This window comes from Montipora capricornis, chromosome 10 (assembly GCF_036669925.1).
Source record: "Montipora capricornis isolate CH-2021 chromosome 10, ASM3666992v2, whole genome shotgun sequence".
In the NCBI taxonomy this organism is placed as follows: domain Eukaryota; kingdom Metazoa; phylum Cnidaria; class Anthozoa; order Scleractinia; family Acroporidae; genus Montipora; species Montipora capricornis.
The window spans coordinates 56366209-56386208 of record NC_090892.1 but is presented as its reverse complement, the minus strand read 5'-3'; the positions used below and the strand labels follow the sequence as shown (position 1 = coordinate 56386208).

Here is a 20000-nt window from a genome sequence, read left to right as displayed (position 1 = left end):
CTGTTCGATAGGTCACTGAAGTTGAGAAATAACTGCATTGCCCTAAAACCTCTGCTATACGATGTAAGTCTATCGAACAAGTGCAAGAAATGTTTGTTATGAGTTAAAAATGGTCACTGTGACATTTTCAGATGATCCGGCGTTAAGAAATCTGAAATGGAAAAAGGTCCTCCCACGCCCAGGAGGAAATAAACACTAGAAAAAGTACTATTTTCATCAATACCTTGAATTCCTTTATCAAAGCAAAATTGTACCATGATAACTCCACAATCATTGTACCCCGGGAGTGAAATCCTTGTGTCCGCGTTCCAGGTCATCTGACCAGTCGGTTGGCCTCCCTGGGAAAGGCTCTCTTTCTTGCACTGAGGACAGATCTCGGTCGTTACAGAAAGGGCTTCGTAGCATGACGAGCAGAAGTAATGATCGCGTCTACATCGCGCAATAACTTGTGGAGCATTGAATTTATTGCAAACGAAGCAGTTTGGTCTTTTCGTTTGATCACCTCTGGTCATCTCATTAACCTGGCCTGGATCTAAAATTAAGCAATACGAATTGGTTACCCCGCCGGATATAATATAATATAATATAATATAATATAATATAATATTTCTGACTAATTAGCTTGTTCTCATGGCACTCAAACGTCAGAAATTCCATATTTTACACATGGTAAAGGTAAAGGTAAAGTCTGCTACGAGCCTAGAAGGCCCATCAGGCCGGCGCATATCTCTGGTTTCTGTAGCATGAAGCGACTAGGAGTATTTTTACTCCCCCCCCGGATGGGATGCCAGTCCATCGCATGGTTACCCCCAGCATTAGATTCGCCGGTACCCATTCATACACCTGGGAGGAGAGAGGCACCGTGAGAGTAAAGTGTCTTGCCGAAGAACACAACACAATGTCCCCGGCCAGGCCCCGAACCCGGACCACTCGATCAGGAGTCGAGCGCACTAACCATGAGGCCACCGTGCCTCCCACATTTTCACACATCGTCACGCGATAATTGGGGCGAGAGGCTAAGGGAACCTCTCATTCGTCCCCTCGTCCCTGAGCCACGGATCCCAGAACCGCAATCTATCGATATTATTACGTGCCAGAAATGAAATAAAATAATAATAAAAAATTGCTAAATACCTGATTCCGGACCATGACTTGGATCACCCTGCACGTTTTTAGTACCGGTGTCTTCCCCAGCTAAGGGGGTCTTAGTAGAGTGGTGTGGATATCTTTGAATCGAGCCATCTGTATTTGAGTTGTCTGCAGTTTTTTGCGAATATTCCAACGACTTTGCGACATTATTTATTTCATTGTCCTTTGAATTCTCGATGGTCTTGCCACAAAGATTCTCTTTGTCATCGGGTTCGTGTGATCGGTTCGCATCTTGAGGATTTGGGCCACTGGATTCAGTAATAATTCCAACAAGCTCTGTGACTTCAGCACTCTCATCATTCTCAACGCTGGCTTTAAATTGTTTTGCGAGTTTTTTTTCCTCCTCTGTGACGGCTAGTCCTGGTGCGGGAGACCCTGTATTTGCATTTTTGGTATTCACATCTGTTTCTCCTCCAGCAATTTTCCCGTGAAAGAGGGTGCTGTGTGACATTTCTGTTCCGGACGAGCTTTTAAAACGTAGGGCTAGCATCCCTCTTCCTTTACCACGTGGTGGTTTACCAGTGGCATTGTTATTTAGACTGCCCGAACTTTTCTCCGGAGAGGGATCCACTTTCTCAGTTTTAAGACTGCTTTCACTTCTTGCATTTTCCTTATCTTCTTCGCTTGGGGGGGACATGTTTTTAAGAGTATCAGAGAGAGTAGCTTCGTAGATGTCCTGGTCCATGCTAGCTGCTTTGCCTGATAATTTGACTTTTGCAGTATCCGGATTTACTTTTTCATTGCATGGCATTTCCTTATCAGGTGATGACAATAACTTATTCTCTTTTGTAGGGTTTGTGGCCATGGAGCTCTGTCCTCCCTCGTCTAGTGGACGTTCCGGGTTGACCACAGTTCCTGGCGACGCTTTATTGGGATTGTACCGTTTGATAAACTCTTCACTGAAAACACTGATCGTTGGTTCATCGATGATCACAATGCGCACATCACGAAGAGTGCTGAATTCTGCCTTTTGACTTTCGCTAAATTCTTCCACCGCCTTGAAAACGACTTGAGCGCAGATGTCCTTAGGCATGCCAAAAATGCCCGAACTGATTGCTGTAAGAGCAATCGAGGACAATTGTAATTCTAGTGCTGCGAGATTGAGGCTTGCTAGACACGCTTGACGAAGGAGAGATTTGCTTGCCTTCTTCCCATGTTCGTTCCACCTGGGACCAACTGCGTGTATCACGTAACGACATGGAAGATGCCCTCCGCTTGTTGCAACGGCTTCACCAACATTAAGGTGTCCACGAGTCCTTGTTATCTTATTGGACTCCTCTTGTATTTGCGAACCTCCTTTGCGTACTATGGCATCTGCCACTCCAGCGCCGTGTTGAAGAAACTCGTTGGCTGCATTGACAATGGCATCCACTTGCACGTTGGTAATATCTCCGCGGCATACTGAAAGCGTTACTCCGTTCTTTAGGACTTGCAATAAAGGTTTTGACTCTAAGAACGACTGTAGTGGTTGGTCTTGAACCTGCACAGTGCCTTGACTAGTTACTTTTCTGGTTCTGCTACTGCGCAGAGTGAAGCGAATTTTTTCTTCCAATAATCGGACGTAGCTTCGAATGCTATCTTCATCCGCGTAAACGACGACGCTATTTTGTACCTTTTCAAAGATCACAGGATTTTCTTTCTGGACAGTGATTAGCATCTCGTCAACGACTGTTTCTTCGACTTCACTTGGAAGCTGGACGACCTCTCGGCTCACCTTTGGAAGGAAGCTTTTGTACAGGTCAATGAATTCTTCACACCCTTCTTTCACGCGGTGGTTTCCTTTTGATGTTCTTCTTTGGCGAACACATACCTGAGATGCGTTTTCATCCCAGACGATTTCTACTTCAAACTTGTGTTCCATTTCTCGAAGAGACTTATTGTGCACCTGTTTTAGCAATTTCATAAACTGCGGTTGAACCTCAAATATGTTGGGCGACTCAGGGAAAAGTGGATCTGCTCCAGAGGAAGAAACTCTCTGATTGTATCCTGAACCACCAGTGCCCTGATCTCCTGCTTTCACACCACTTGCGAATGGACGAAGTTTACCGTGTGCTGTTCGAACCTGATAAAGCGATCCGGACAAAATGATGACATTTTGGGATGTCTGGCGAGATTCCACCTCTATTTCTTTTAGAGCGTCAATCATATTTTGTCGAGATTCTCCAAATGATATTAAGGGATCAAGTTCTAGGCGTGCCTCAACTCTCTGAAATACCTAAGAATTGAACAAGTTTAACGGATCAGAAAAACCGTCTTTGAGCTAGTTTTTCTACCGCTTAAAAGTGAACAGTAGGTTGAAAATGTTAGATTACTGTAAAACTCAGAAATCCGTGCAACACTATGCGTATTTTACGGCTGTAATGATGTTGAGAGTTCTTTACTTTACTGTGATCATTCACTACACAATCAAAATTCACTTAGGGATAAAAATAAGCAAAAAACGTTTTACACAACGTTTCGACGAGTCCATGTTATCATTTTCAAGTAGAGAGAGAACAAAATTGATAACATAATATATACCAAGCGAGGTGATAAAACAAAAGGTGTAAAAGCGTACATGCAAACGGTGACAAATTTAAACTAATAGTTTTGCGCGTATGGAGTCTGATTGTGTGTTTAAGCATGGAAAACTGGACTGTCTGTTTTATGAAATGTTATTCATAAAGAAGAAGAAGCCATGCTTAAAGACACAATCAGACTCCATACGCGCAAAACTATTTATTTAAATTTGTCACCACTTGCATGTACACTTTTACACCTTTTGTTTTATCACCTCGCATGGTATATGTATATATATATATATATATAATGAAATGACGTGATAAATTGATCATCAGCTAAAAGTGCTCAATGGGTGCTCAATCGTCCACTACTATGGAAAAGATCAACTTGAATGGAAAAGATCAACTTGAATTACTCTACCAAGAACATTCCACTGCCACCAAGAAATGAATACATGAAACGACTAATCGAAAAAACTGAACATTTTCTGCGGCGATTACGTTGGAAAGCACACTACTTCCTATCCGGGCAATCTGAAACATCAACCAAGGAAACCTATGGATTTAAGTCAAGAAATTCACCCCCAAAGATAAATGAACTGATTCCTTTCGAAGAAGGTATGTTGAAACTAATTCATAACATTGAATTTGATGACAACGCCTCCAAATGCAATTTCCAGAGAACATTATACACCGACATCGAAACAAAAATCAAGAAACCAAATAATCTACTTATTCCTGCTGACAAGACTACAAATTATTATTCAATGAACACTGCAACCTATGAGAAGCTGATTACCGAGAATGTAACGAAAACATACAAAAAGTCATGCCCCAAAGTTATAGACCAACTAAACTCCCAATCCGCCAGAGTAGCTAAAAAACTTGGATTAGACAACCGTATCGAAAAACTTGCAGAGAAAGAAGCTTTCATAACCTTGAAAGATCACAAACCTGAATTTCACGACCATCCAACATGCCGCCTTATCAACCCCTCCAAATCCGAGATTGGTATCATTAGTAAGCGCATTTTAGACGAGATCAACACCACCATAATCCAAAAGACACAAATCAATCAGTGGAAAAATACGACCAGCGTACTGAACTGGTTCAACGCCCTACAGCACAAAGAAAACCTCTCATTCATATGCTTTGATGTATGTGACTTCTACCCCTCTATCACGGAAAAACTGCTTGCCAAAGCACTCGACTTCGCCAATAACTACAGACCCATCAGTGCCGACGAGAGAGAAATCATTTTCCTCTCCAAGCAATCTCTACTGTTTTCCAATGACTGCCCTTGGGAGAAAAAATCCTCTGCCAGCCGATTCGACATAACAATGGGATCTTTCGATGGCGCTGAAACATGCGAACTAGTGGGTTGTTATTTATTGTCCTGCCTAACCAAAAAGTATGGCAACAGCATCGGCCTGTATAGAGACGACGGTTTGGCAGCTTTTAACTCAAACCCTCAACAGATCGAAAGAATCAAGAAGGGCTTCTGCCAAATTTTCCGTGAAAACGACTTAAAGATCACAGTCGAAGCAAACACCACCAAAGTAAATTTCTTAGACGTCACCCTTGACCTCCAATCTGGAAAGCATTATCCCTACACAAAAGAAGGAAACATCCCACTCTACGTTCACAAGAAATCCAATCACCCCCCATCCATCCTAAAGAACATACCGGAATCCATAAACAAGCGCCTCTCAGAAATTTCCTCCGACAAAGAATCATTTGATAAAGCGAAAGAAACCTACCAAGATGCACTCAACAAGAGCGGCTACATATATAATCTAACCTACAGAAAAACAACTCCAGAAACCAAACACCGCAAGAATAGGCCTAGAAACATCACCTGGTTCAATCCTCCGTACAGCCAAAACGTCAAAACAAAGGTTGGAAAGTGTTTCCTCACCCTAATCGGCAAGCACTTCCCAAAATCACATCCTTTGCACAGAATTTTCAACCGGAACACTCTCAAAATTAGTTATAGCTGCATGAGCAATGTAAAAACAATTATCTCCAACCAAAATAAAGCCGTCATTAACAAGTCATCAAATCCACCCGCTCAAACTATCAACACTTGCAACTGCCGTGACAAAAGATCCTGCCCTCTAGACGGAAAGTGCAACGTGCGGAATACCATCTATCAAGCAGAGGTCACAACATCTCAGTCAAAGCAAACTTACATCGGTCTTTGCGACACATCATTCAAATCACGTTATAGAAACCACACATGTTCCTTTAGAAATGAACGCTACAGAAATTCCACTGAACTTAGTAAATATGTATGGGGTTTGAAAGACAAGAAAGTCGACTATCACATTAAATGGCGGATTGTTAGGCATGCGAGATCCTATTCAAATGTAACGAAGAAGTGTAATTTATGTCTGTGGGAGAAATACTATATAATTTGTAGACCAGATTTGGCGACCCTTAACAACAGAAATGAGCTTGTAACAAGTTGCAGACATGCAAAGAAATTCCTTCTCAATAGCGTAATTATTTAAGGCTTATTTTTAGCAGCTCACTGGAAACAGTTTGTATTGTTTAACCGTTGCTATGCACCCCAGCCTATAGTGAATTGCTACCGTTATTTTCAAAATCACTGTAAAACACCATGTATTCCTTCTTTTTGGCAGTTGCCTGATGATTGCTTCGTGAGAAGCATGAAACTCGGAGTAGCAAATAAATGTTTTTGACCTAGTTCAAGTCTACGTATCTATATATATATATATATATATATATATATATATATATATATATATATATATATATAGAGAGAGAGAGAGAGAGAGAGAGAGAGAGAGAGAGAGAGAGAGAGAGAGAGAGAGAGAGAGAGAGAGAGAGAGAGAGAGAGAGAGATTACTTCATGTTTGGTGAGTGCGTACGATTTCTATTCACGAGTTGTTAAGGATCGCGTAAACGAACGAGTGAGCGAAGCGAACGAGTGAGTTTAACGATCCTTCACGACGAGTGAGTAATAATAATCGTACAAACGAGCCAACCATGAAATAATTTGTTTATTGTATAAGTATAGAGATCATAAAGTTAACGAGGTAGGTGTTAATCGAGAGGCTGATCAAACCAGCGATCGTGAACAAAAGTCCCAAACAAATAGCAAAGTATTTTTTAAATAAAAGAAATATTTACATTCCAAACCTCGCTTGAGCACTTTAAAAACTTTTAAAGATCTTCTGAAGTATTTTGTGGAGGAAACTAAGCAATAAAAGATCAAAAACTTTGAAAACCATGCACCAGTCGGCCGCCATGTTTGTAGCCTGCATAGCAAGCGTTTCCAGCGGGCTCTTTTTTCGGCCGCGCGAGAATAGTGCGAGCGCAAAAAAAGAAAAAAATGGAGGTGGGAGGGGAGGAGAGGAGAACGAAACGCTTGCGGACAAACCCCTCGATTTTGAAAACTCCCGTTCGCCAACGAACGGGGTCTCTGATTGGCGCGGCTCGGAATTTTTGATTGACACCTCTCAGTCCCTCATGTCAAAATAATGTATTGCTCGTAGCAAGCGAATGAATTAGAGAAAGTAATTCGCTTTCGGTGGACTTATTTTCACTTTTCGCTCGCTGAAATCGCTCACTACGCAGGCTAAATGGCGGAGAGATCTTCTTTTCAAGAAATAATACATCAAGCAGTTAGCTCCGTTGTCAATGAAGGATTTAGCGGTGGCTCGAGAGAAGAACAACAAATTTCGATGTATTGAACAGCTCGTCCAAGGGGGAGATTTGCTAGCTGTTTTTCCCACTGGTTTCGGGAGAAGCTTCACTTCTTACAAAAAAACAATGCTTACGTATAAATTATTAGTCCTCTCAAAAGTATTGCGAATGATCAAATCAAGGAAGACTTCTGTCAATGGGGATTTCGGCTAGCTGGTAAACAGACTCCGAAACGATTCAATCTTGCGAGATCGTTGTGTTTTGCACCGCTGTGGAGCAATACTGTTGAAATCCTGTAGCGTAATGCCGACGCTTTGGGATTTAAACCCTTGACATTATTGCAGAAGCAAGTGCGACACTATTTTATTCTCGTTGTTCCTTTAATTTTAACATCACTTTCTTCAATACACAAGCGCCAAGAACAAGGTGTTAATTACACCACCGAACAGAAAATTGTGTAGGAAAACCTAGCAATGTCGGCGGGCTTGTTTACACCATTCAGGTGCTCTGACATTTCAATTGAAACACTTTTGTTCACAGCATTTGGAACCTCTTTGTAGCGGTTAGCTGCCGCATGCAATTTGCCTTACCAAACATTAAAATCTTATCGTCGCGGGAAATTCTTACGACAACATTTCCATAGTTGGACTTCGAGGCCGCCTTCGAGAAGAGTATCTGTTTTCTAATTAATCAATATTATCGTTATTTCCCTTGTCAAATTTTTGAAGCTTCTCTTGCCAAAAGTTCATTCCCGCTAGGTCAGACCAAACATTTTCTTGGTCAATTTATGACAGCCGATGACACGTATGACAGATCAAGTGGGCAGTTTTCAAAATGCAGGGGTTTGTAAGCAAGCGTTTCCTTCTTGTCTCGCCCCATTTTTCGCGAGGCCAAAACATTAAAAATCTTCCACGGAAACGCTTGCTACGCAGGCTACCATGTTTACAAATTTCACTCTCGCTGTCAATGCACAGGCCACTCGCGCCAAAGTTCAACATAATATTAGCCAATCAAAAGGTTGATACGACAGTTTTTCACTAGTGAAAAAAAATCGTCCGATCAATCAAAAGGCCGATACGACAAATTGAAAACATCGTATGTCATTTTTATTTCATCACGGAAGTGTACGTATATCTCTATACTTATGTAATAAATTAAGTTACACCTTTTGTTTTATCACCTCGCATGGTATATATTATGTTATCAATTTTATTCTCTCTCCACTTGAAAATGATGACATGAAGTCATCGAAACGTTGTGAAAAACTTCTTTCGCTTATTTTTATCCTTAAATGTTCAACCAAGTTTAAGCTTATTCGAATCAAAATTCAGTTTTGGAATGGAATATCTGGTCTACAGTCATCTAGTTTGTGAATCCGTTACTGCGCCAACAAAAAAACACCATTTAAAATTATAATTTATTACTTTTGCGTGGTCATTACGTTATTCACTAAAGCGATAATTCGCGTGAAGTTACCCGTTGTTATTAATGTGCCAACCAGATGATTATCGGCTGTTTTAGTGATGACATCTTTTGTTTCGCGTTTGGCCACTTTGGGTAAAAAATATTAACTTGACGAAACCGTTCGTTAAGAGTCATTATCTCTATTCTTGGTTTTCAATCACAAGAGCAGAGGATACTTTTCTCAAGTTTCATTAACTGATACAACATTAAATTTTCACATAAGAATAGAGTACAATTCCCCAAAGGTTTGGGACATTAATATGGTCGCTGCTTCTTTGTCCAGGGACATCAGCACGGCTCTCGTGACGTCATGTCCTTACGTCAGGTCTTAGTCCTTTCAGTGGTAGATTTTGTGTTTTCTTGACAAATCACTCAATAAATATTACCTTTATCGGCTCCTTATTAGCAAGGCGATGAATTTTCAACTCTGATCCATCAAGTTTGTGAGGGTGCAGCAAGGTTTTCTCCGCCACTGGGTAAGAGAAAGAAGAATCGTGTACAGTGCGTCATTTACACCAAGAAGCAACTTCCCAGATCTAAAAAAACTACCTCACCCGGATGGACGCCTCATCGCATATCGCATTCGCCCTTGTCACACGGCGGCCATATTGTCCCGGGAGACCAAAAAAGCTTTGTTTTACCACGCCAAGCCTCGCATTGGAAACCATGGGGGTGAGGCTTGGCGTGGTAAAACAAAGCTTTTTTGGTCTCCCGGGACACTATGGCCGCCGTGTGACAAGGGCGAATATTTCAAACAAGAGAGAGTACGTATGGCAAAGTAAACAATGCCTTCTGTTAGCAAAATAATTCGTTTTTAACTGCGACAAAACGACTCCATAAAAGTTTTCTCTAGGTATCGAAACCAGATAGAAGGGTGATCGTTGTTGTTAAATACCCATTCCTCTTCAAAATGGCACCAGTTTTATGCAATAAATTCATGTGCCATTCTGAAGATTCTGATGTACATTTAATGTACATTACATGCGGTGTTACTTGATTTCGTGGATTTACATGATGTATTTATCCATTATATTTGCTCTCTCCCGATTGAAAATGGATTATTTGAAAAGCTACGTAAGCCACAGCATTTAATTCGTCTTGAATCGATTGAATGATCGTATCTAGTAACACACCTTGACAGAATTTTATATATTCTAGCACGTGCATCTTCGTTATTTAACATCCCCCCTCAGCTGCAGTGTTTGTTGCAAAGAGCTCATCAAATGTTTGTTGTTCTTGGTGGTGATGACAATGCAAGTCATCACAAAGGCAGTTGTTCAAGTTTACAGGATACCGGGGTCGTCCCAGCATAGATACTCCTATAGAACTTCTGGAACAATACCTTGAGAACGAGTTTACTCCGGAACAAATTGCTGAGCTGTTTTGCTGTGAATCAAGACGATACGACGACGCATCATTGAATATCAACTCCACTTTGAAAAACACTGTGTATGATGTCACATGTATTTTTCACAGTGTGAATACTATGCCCAGCCTGGGAGGGGGGGCGGGGACTCCCATATAAAAAGGACGGGGGTATCAAGATCCTGTCTAGTGGGCGTGGTGTGAAATTTTATTCATCCTAAAAGGTACTAAATTATGGGTTTTAATTAGACAAAATAAAAATTTAGTTTATTGTCAAATGTTTCCTATCATAAATTTTCGGCTCAATACCCTAAAAGGCACCGCTAAAGCTCCCGCTGAGGACTTTTTGAGCTAAACACCCTAAGAGGTACCAAAACCGCTTTTTTAAGCCCCTAAAAGGTACGACGAGCACCCCTGTCCCTTTTATATGGGATTTCCAATATAACCCCCCCCTCCCCCCCCCAGAGCCCCTTATATGAACTAGGCAAAGTAACATATTCCTATACTAGATAAGAAATATGTTGAACCACTACTACTTAAGGAGCAATCCTTGGGTAAATGCCAAGTGGCCACTTTAGGCCATTCTCTGTTTTTTTTTCTCCGTTTTAGCGACGTCCGACGGATTAAAAAAAAAAGAGTAACGACGTACTTAAACCATTTTTCACTTTAAATAATTCTTTTAAGGGAATTCCCTTGAAATTGTTCTACTACTAAACTTTTTTGGAAACTTGGCATAATTAACATTCATGATATGAACATTAAAAAAATGCAATAAAAATATGGGGTCACCGTGCTTGTTTACGCGTCAGCACGCTCTTAAAATGGGGTATTTTTACTGTTTGGGCGTTAAAAGTTCGAATCACCTTCATACAGAATTTAAGTCTGGTTACTTCAAAGACACAAAAGTTTATTTTGAAAATAAAGCTTCTTTTGTTCACATAAGCAGTATTGCTTCATTTACGCCGTTTTTGATTGCCTGGTTGTGGGAATAGTGCACATTTTGGGACAGTTCCGTGGTTAGCTTGAAGTCCTCGCCTTGGCTACAACACACCCAGTACGGAACTGTTTTCCACGAAAAATCATGTTCTACTATCAATCTTTGTATCTTCTTCACATGTTGTTTATTAGACTGATCTTAGCAAATACCTGGAAAAAAATTGGTAGTCACCATGCTCGTTTGAGAGAAAAGAAGTATTTATTTCGCTATCGGGCTTAGTTTGAGGGAAATCTCTCCCGTTTTGAACGCGCACGTGCTCATGTGCGCGCGCTAATGACGCCAAAATCGTGCGCAGTAGGGATGCGCAATGCAATACTAAGGAATTACCTTAAGCTGAAAAATGAACAAAAACAAGAACATTAATGGAAAGGAATAAGGAATGATTCAGGTACATTGAAATACAGTGTTTTTCAAAATGGAGTTGATATTCAATGATCCGTCGTCGGATCGTCTTGATTCACAGGAAAGTAGCCCAGCAATTTGTTCCGGAGTAAACTCGTTCTCAAGGTATTGTTCCAGAAGGTCTATAGGAACTGTAGAACACTGTGAATCATGACATTCTGCTGTCTAAACTTTACCACTATGGAGTACGCGGAATTTCTCATGACTGGTTTAAAAAATACTTATACAATCGTACACAGTTTGTTAAGATTGACAATACTAAATCCAACTATGAAACGATTGTTTGTGGTATACCGCAAGGATCAACACTTGGTCCACTCTTATTTTTACTATATATTAATGACTTGCCAAATCGTTCCAAGAAAATATCATTTCGAATCTTTGCTGATGACACAAATATGTTTTACACAAGTGATAAGCTACATCATCTTGAAACAGTCATATGAATGAGGAATTGCAATTAGTTTTTGAGTACTGCATCATAAACAAGCTATCCATAAACCTTGCTAAGACTAACTATATGTTAATCTCATCTTCAGGATCTAGTGGAAGTATAAACTTGGTGCATAATATTGAATGCAAAAGTCAAATAAAATACTTAGGTGTCTATATTGATCAAAAGTTACATTGGAGACCCCAGATTCAACATATTAATAACAAACTAGTGAAAAATGTAGGCATCATTAATAAGTTAAGATACCGGTATTATGTAGACCTTCATACGTTATTAAGGCAGTTGTATTTTTCTTTCATTTACCCATATATAACTTATGGTATTACAAGCTGGGGCAGTGCTTGCAAGACCAGGTTATATAAAATTAAAACTAAACTCAATAAATGTGTTCGCAGCATGTTCTCTGCTAATAGCAGGGACAGTGCTGTGCCATACTTCAGTCTTTTAGAAATTCTTTCACTTGAAAACATTTACAAATTCAAAGTGGCCCTTTTCATTTATAAAATAATTAATAACACATCAAATGTCCCTACGATGTTCAAAGGAACTCTTACCCCAGCCTCCGAGGTTCATAGTTACAACACTAGATTTGTATCGAACCATAATCTTTATTGGCCAAGGATAAGAAGTAGTTATGGAGCTGCCACTTTTGCTTTTGCTGGATCTTAAGTCTGGGAAAACATTCCCTCTAAATTAAAAACACTCCCTTATAATAGCTTCTGTCAGCAATACAAACTGTACCCTTTAAGTACCCAATGAATAATATTTGATGTCTGCCGTCACTGTCAATAATCGTTTCGTGACGAAACGACGAAACGACAAAAGGATAAACGACGACAAACCGATGTGCTCCGTGATGAATCGAACTCGTAAAACGACGAGTCGAAGAGGCCTGCCGACGAATCGAACTGACAAGATGACGAGACGAACTCACGAAGCGATGAGACGACTTCTTAAAACGGCGAGTCGAACTGGCTATTCTACGAGTCGAACTCGCCGGAAAACAACGACTCGACTAGAAGTATCGGTGTGTGGAAACGATGAAACGCCAAAACAAACCGACAAGTCGAACATTTTGTCCACGATCTACCTTCATACAACTGAAACCCTTTTTTAAACCGTTGACAACTCTCGTTTTCCAGATCTCGATTTCCAGGCTAAGATATTCTGTATCCCTCTATAGTATCTCCTTCGGCCCTCTGTCTATTTCACTCTGCTTTCCATTTTCTACCCGAAATTTTAGCAAGGATAAAACATGTCCTTAGTCACTTTGCGAAACGTTTCAAAAGCCTTGATTTCAGATTGATCTTAACGCTGACCTCACTCAGTATTTGTTTGTTTGTTTGCCGGTTTGTTTTGTAAATCAAGTTGTTGTAATCTTAGTGACTCCTTTAGGTTTACATATAGTGAAAACGGGTATGTTGCATTGAAGTACGTAATCGAATCCAGCTTCGCTGTTATTCAGAGACTGAGTGCAAGACAATAAAATGGCCTGTCATGTAAATTTATTTATAAATTAAATAGTACTTCTCCATTGAGCTCGGCTTCTGAATAAGGCTGGACTGTTACAGGGTGACGCGCCCGCTTACCGTGGCCACATAACGAAGTTTTTTTAGAAATAATCCGCCAATCTGGGTGTGCGAATTTCATTGACAGTCACGCCTACTTGCAAAGTTCGTACAGTTGTTATTTGAACACCGTTGCATGGGCTGTTGAGTTGACGTATTTACATGTAGCTGTCAAATGTGAAAGTTTGTTGGGTGGCCATGATAAGGCGCGTTGCACTGTAATTCAATATCGTCACATGTCAGCAAACCTGAAGAGACCACTTAAAAAACTTTCAGCTTATTTTAACTTTCATTCATTGGCTACTCAGTGAAGCTGTTTTCAGAGGACCCAATTTAGCCTTTCCATCCAGCAATCAAAGTTTGCAGCAGAAGTAAAGAAAAAATGCTCTTTGTATAGAGCCAAATTGAATATTTCTATGATAATTATTCGATTCTAGGAATTATTCCCTGTTTCTTTCACTGCTATTTCTTCGGGGCACTTGTTACTCTCTATGATCGCCTCAGAATTAGCTGAAGGAAACTCTTTGCTATTCTCTCATGTGGTATATTCTAAGTAAACTACAATGTTTGTCCTCTTTTTTAAAGGGGCAAGGTCACGCAATTTTAGGCAATTTCAGCACTGATCGAATGGTCATAGAATTAACTAAAATATCAAAATAACTGTTCAAAACTATAGAAGATCTCTAACAAAACGCAGGGAAGCCAATAAGGGACACGGATGGACAAAACTGGAGAGGATTGAAATGGATTGACTTTGGGTAAATTTGAACTAGATGCTTCTGTGAAGCATACACTGGCTTGCCTGTGGTACGTGCTACAGAAAATCGGAAGGCACTGAATTGTGTGGTATTGAAATACGGCATTCCAGTCTCTGAAGAATAACAAATAAAAGAGAAGCGAGAAACATTGGCTTCTGGGCTGACATGTTGATAATTTTCAAGTTCCCTCACAACTTCTTTTCACCACAAGTGTGCCCTATGAGCATCCGAAAACTTTGTAATACTAAACTTCACTGAAGTCAAGCCCTGTTTCGCGGGGTTAGTGTTGGGATGGGAGACCAAAACAATAAACTCCTCAAAAAAAACAGAAACATCTGACCGAAAATACTATTAACGCTAACAAATGCGAACTCAGCAAGGTACAGATTCTGTTAGCTTGCTTTATGCAAAACAAATATTGATGAAAAAGCAAATAAATATTGATACACAGTTTTCAGAAAGAGCAGAAGGAAGTTTCCCGGACGGTCGATCGAGAATAAAATATTTACGACATGAAAACAACATTAATTTTGAACCGTGAATATAGAATATAAAAAGTTACGATCAGCGACAAACATTTTGGGAGATTTTTGCTACGTTCAAGTAAATTGCAAAATCGAAAGTGACATGGCCGGAATTCAGCGGGCGCCGTGATTAAGTTACCGCGTCATGTTTACTCGCCAAACAGTGAAGCATCTGTGTCAAATGATGGCAAGATACCGGGTTTTTGTAAGTTTCTTTTTCTGTCAAGTGTTATAAAGTTTGACAATGAAATGAGCGAAGTCAAAACAAAGATGACAATCGCCCAACTTGTTTATGCAAAGTCAAAATTTACTCTCCAAGACGCGTACGACGTTATTTATCACCAGGTAATTCCATCATTTTGGAAATAGCAGCTACTTTATTATTCATCTGCGTCACAAGTTTTCACTGATTTTGGGGCTCATTTTGTTGAAACTCAAGCACGCTTCCAACAGGCCTGTGAACCCTTCCTGCTTACAGAGCAATACTAAAAAACTTCTCCCATATCACATTTGAACCTTAAGCTCGAAAATTCAATACACAACATGATATTATAATTCACAAAGGCAGAAAATACCACAGAATCCTTTTCCAGCGAAAATTTTATTGACACAAACAACATATTTGCTCTAAGAGGCGAAAACCTCTTCCTATTTCATTGCGTGCGTGAAGACAAGAAACTCAATTGTGTCAAATTACCATGTACTTCAGGTAAATACTGCTCACTTTGATTTCGTCTCGACGGGCGATAGATTGTTACGTTGTCGAAGTCCAGTACTCGTCGCTTTTGAGATTCATGCCTAGTTTATCCAACTGACTTTCCATTATTGAGCTCCATAAGGGTATATTTTGTTTGAGGATCCACTAAAACGCCATTCGCGTTGCATGACTTTCGACGCCATTGCAGGCTAAGTTAATGATTCTACTGTGTCCACCAGAGAAATCTACGCAGTTCCACTACCCTCTGGATCCTAAGAAAATACGCGCAGAAGGCTCTATACACAAAGACACCACTTACCAGGGGAGTGACAGGCAAGACTTTTACCAACACGGAAAAAAAAAAAAAAAAAAAAAGAAAAAAAAAAGAGAACAAACAAACTAAACGCAGACCTCGACTGGGTTTGCCCATAGGCAACCCAGTAAAAACGTCGGCGGGTACCGTTTTTCAAATTTATATCAGTCTATATCAAAATGTCATTTACAAAGCTGGAAAATCATTCTCAGTTGTTATGTGGCCGTGATTTTGAAAATGAAAGACTCTTGCTCTGCCAATTTGACGTTTAGAGCTCATAATTAACAAAATTAAACAAAATTACCTAAAATAGCGTGACCTAGCCCCTTTAAGGTCTTTGAAGTGGTAACAGCAGAGCTTTGCATGGATTATGTGAAGTTTTATCCCGTGAAGAAACTGCAAAACTTTTAGAGGAATTTGTCGATTAGGGTTACTGTAATAATTGTTAAAAGAAACAGGAGAAAGGCCGGAATGGAAAACTTATCTCTTTTAAGCCTGGTTTCCATATGATCGTTCGGATCGTCCCGATCGCCCCAGTCGTTTCAAACATGGAAACACTACCCAGACAATAGCAAACGACCCGGGCGACTGAGACGACGTTCTATCCGGACGATCGAGGTCGTCTCAGTCGCCCGGATTGTTAGCGATCGCCTCGGTAGTGTTTCCATATAATCGTCCCGATCGCCTCTGAATATTATTTGAAACGACTGGGGCGATCGGGACGATCCGGACGATCATATGGAAACCAGTCTTTAGCTATATCCACTTGTTTGCGAACGAAGCCGGAAGTAAATTTTAGCAAAATCGATGATTGCGATAACATATTTCCCTGCAATGTTTCTTTTTCAGTGAAAATAGACCTCTCAAAAGTAAAGAATAGCGACATACCCTGGATGTTTGCAAAGGTGATGACTGCTTTTCCTTTTTGGGGAATATGTACGTGATCGAGCTCGCCTCCGCCATTCTTAGCTTGCTGAAAATATATCACAATGGCACTGTCTGATGTTTGATGCGAAATATTTGTGACTACCACACTTCTTGTTGTTTGTTCTTTTGTAAGAAACTTTCGTTGCGGACCTTGAGACAGAATGCGGTCTTTTCCGCTCGCCATTCGCGCAGAATCGAAAGCAATCCCGAACTTGCCGAAGCAAAAATCAAGCATCAGCGATTGGTTTCCTTTCTGAGAAAAAGTCGGCTGAGGAGTCTGGAACCAGGATCATTGAACTTCCGTCAAGATACAGGCTTTCTTTTACAGCTCTTTTACTCTGATTGTGGCTTGCAGCTGATTTCAACTCATTAATGTACAGCGAAAAAACATGTCAAAATTATCCTTTTAAGCATATTTATTTCTTTCCCAATTCAATCTTTTCTTGAATGCAAAATTGGCTGGGGATTCCCGGAAAACATTACGTCATTTCCCTTTTAAGTATTGGTTTCTGAGAAAAGGCAACCTTTGCCTTTGAGTGAGTGTTCGTCGCAATATGGGTGAAAAGTGGATTGCTTCAGTCTTGATTCGCACAGTGGACCACGTTTGTAACATTGATTCGCAGATTATTCCGCGAAGCATTCTTGTAACAGGATTTAAAGCGTCAACAACATCGGAGCAATTAATTATTCACTTTCAACGCACCCAGAATGGTGGTGGAGATATCGAAAGTATCACACGCAGTTGTAAAAGACAGTCCGCTGTTATAACATTCCATAGGCCTGAAGGTGAGAAAATCTGGGGGGAACATTTTCTATTACTGATTTATTTCCGGATCGGAGACGTGAGAGTTTCTCATGCATTGTGAGTAATGTGTAAATGCAAATTCCTTGATGTTCGCTCTCATTTCGATTGTTTCACACTTCTCAATCTTTTCTCCCGATTCTTCGTCTTGAAGAATTTATGTACAAGATATAAACTTGTTTTTTCTGTGTATATTTCTTCGCCGGCAATACTGGTTTAGGCTAAGCTTGGGGTCCTATTCAAGGATTGTGAAAGAGACAGTGATCACATCACAAGATTGCAGTGTAACTGTAGACTCGCGCTCTGTCGAGCGTGACATGTGGGGTGCTTTCCATTATGCTGGACCATCAGGTCGGATACAGTGGAACTTACCAAGGAAAAATGGAACGGCATTTTTCATCAAAAGTCAATTTCCAACCGGACCGAAGCCTTCCACTTACGTTTCGACCGAAATTTTGGTTACATCACGGTGAAGTGGGACTGGAAACGAGAATTTTTGTAAATGGAACAGCACGTTTCAGTCGGACCGGACCGACCGGTCAAAGAGGACCACCTCCAGAGGTAGTCCCAAATATTCTGGTCGGACCGAACCGAAACGGACCTTTCCATTTGACTTCAGCACGAAATGTGCGGAAATTTTGGCGTAATGGAAAACCCCGGGGTCGCGCAAATCTCGCTTCCTTGTTTCGCGCCCTGGGGGGGGGGGGGGGAGAACTCCCATATAAAATGGACTGGAGTGCTCGTCGGAAATTTTGAAAAGAACCCCTAAGAGGTACCAAGCTCCTATCTTGAGGGCGTGGGTGTGAAATGTTCTTCACCCCTAAGAGGAACCAAATTATATGTTTTAATTACACAAAATTAAAAATTAGTTAATTGTCAAATGTCTCCTGTCAGAATCATTATGTTTCGGCTCACTACCCTAAAAGGTGCCACTAAAGCTTCTGCTGTGGACCTTTTGCGGCTGAACACCCTAAGAGGTACCAAAACCGCTTTTTTAACCCTAAAAGGTACGACGAGCACCCCCGTTGTGCCTTTCCGATCGCGAGTAACTCGCCTCACAACTCAAACCCTTTTTCAAACTTTTGACAACTCTCGTTTGCCAGGTCTCATTTGTCAGGCTTGAATATTCTGTCTCCCTCTAATATCCCATTACTCACGGCCTTCTGTCTCCCTCACTCTGCTTTCCACATTCTATCCTAAATTTTAGCCAGGACAAAAAGTTTCCTCAGTCAATTTGTGAAACGTTTCAAAAGCCTTGATTTCAAAATATTTACACGCGTTGCTTTTCTTTCCAGTGGTCTCTTCAGTTTTGCAGTATCCGCAGATATGTGACGATGACGAATTAACAGTCCAGCGTTATCCAGAGGCCGAGCTTAATCACGGAGAAGTACTTATTTATAATTAAAATTTTATTACCAGGCCATTTTATTCTCTTGCACAAGAGAGAGGCAGGCGTCGATCACTTGCTTCAATAAAACCTGTCCGTGTTCACTGTATGTAAACCCAAAGAAGTCACTAAAATTAGAACAACTTGATTTACAAAACAAACAAACAAACAAACAAACAAACAGTGGGGTCTGTGCTAAGATCACTTTCAGCCTATTTTAACTTTCATTCATGATTGGCTAGGTAAATTTGTTGTTTTTAAGAGGGACGAAGTTAGCCCTTTCTTCCAGTAACCAGCGTTTGCAGCAGAAGTAAAATAATAATTGCTTCTTTGTATAGAGTCAAATCGAATATTTCCATGACAATCATCGGCTTCTAAAAATTCTTCCCTTGTTTTTATACTGCTATTTACTAGGGGCACATCTTGCTCTTTATGATCGCATCCGAGGCGATTCAGAATCTGAATTAGCTAAAGGAAACTCTCTGAAATTCTCTTATGTGGTATATTCTAAGTGAACTATAATGTGTGTCCCCTTTTTTAAGGTCTTTGAAGTGGTAACAGCAGAGCTTTCGCTGGATTATGTGAATGATCTATCCCGTGAAGAAACTGCAAAGCTTTTAGCGGAAGTCAAAGCCAAAGTTGGTTTAAGTTGGATTAAGTTGGCTGAGAGCTTTACAATATCAGGAACCCTTAGACAAATAGAAGAGGCTCATATGATTTTGGAAAAAGGAATGTACTTAGCCAACGGGATCGAGGTGGGCAGCGATCATGAAATGAAGAATGACGCAGCATCTCAGCCACGAAAAAACCACGTGCCTCAGCCCCTTGAAGATGAGAATGACGTCGAGATGGATGTTGACCAAAATCACGTGGCATTGCCAACAAGAGATCAAGCGAATGGCCGACCAGGCAGAACTGAAGAATTGGACACTGATCAAGGGACTCGTTCCAAATCACATTCTTTTGAAAGCCAGTCATTTGAAGTCCAGCCTAAGATTGTAAAAGCCATTGTAAAAGCAC

General features: G+C 40.5%; 2 protein-coding genes across 2 annotated transcripts in view; one reads left to right on the top strand and one right to left on the bottom strand.

Moving 5' to 3' along the window:
- The window catches only part of LOC138021752 (uncharacterized), a 20614-nt gene extending 3588 nt beyond the window's left edge, over nt 1-17026 (bottom strand). Inside the window, exons 1-4 of the mRNA XM_068868745.1 lie at nt 16753-17026; nt 9173-9258; nt 1135-3364; nt 224-532 (exon numbers count right to left, since the gene is read on the bottom strand). Coding sequence (XP_068724846.1) covers nt 224-532; nt 1135-3364; nt 9173-9258; nt 16753-17026 — 2899 coding nt within the window. The remainder of the gene's footprint in view (nt 1-223; nt 533-1134; nt 3365-9172; nt 9259-16752) is intronic.
- Nucleotides 17027-17345: 319 nt separating this feature from the next.
- The window catches only part of LOC138021754 (E3 ubiquitin-protein ligase TRIM71-like), an 89048-nt gene continuing 86393 nt past the window's right edge, over nt 17346-20000 (top strand). Inside the window, exons 1-3 of the mRNA XM_068868748.1 lie at nt 17346-17577; nt 18889-18980; nt 19523-20000. The exon at nt 19523-20000 is cut by the window's right edge and continues 480 nt beyond it. Coding sequence (XP_068724849.1) covers nt 17346-17577; nt 18889-18980; nt 19523-20000 — 802 coding nt within the window. The remainder of the gene's footprint in view (nt 17578-18888; nt 18981-19522) is intronic.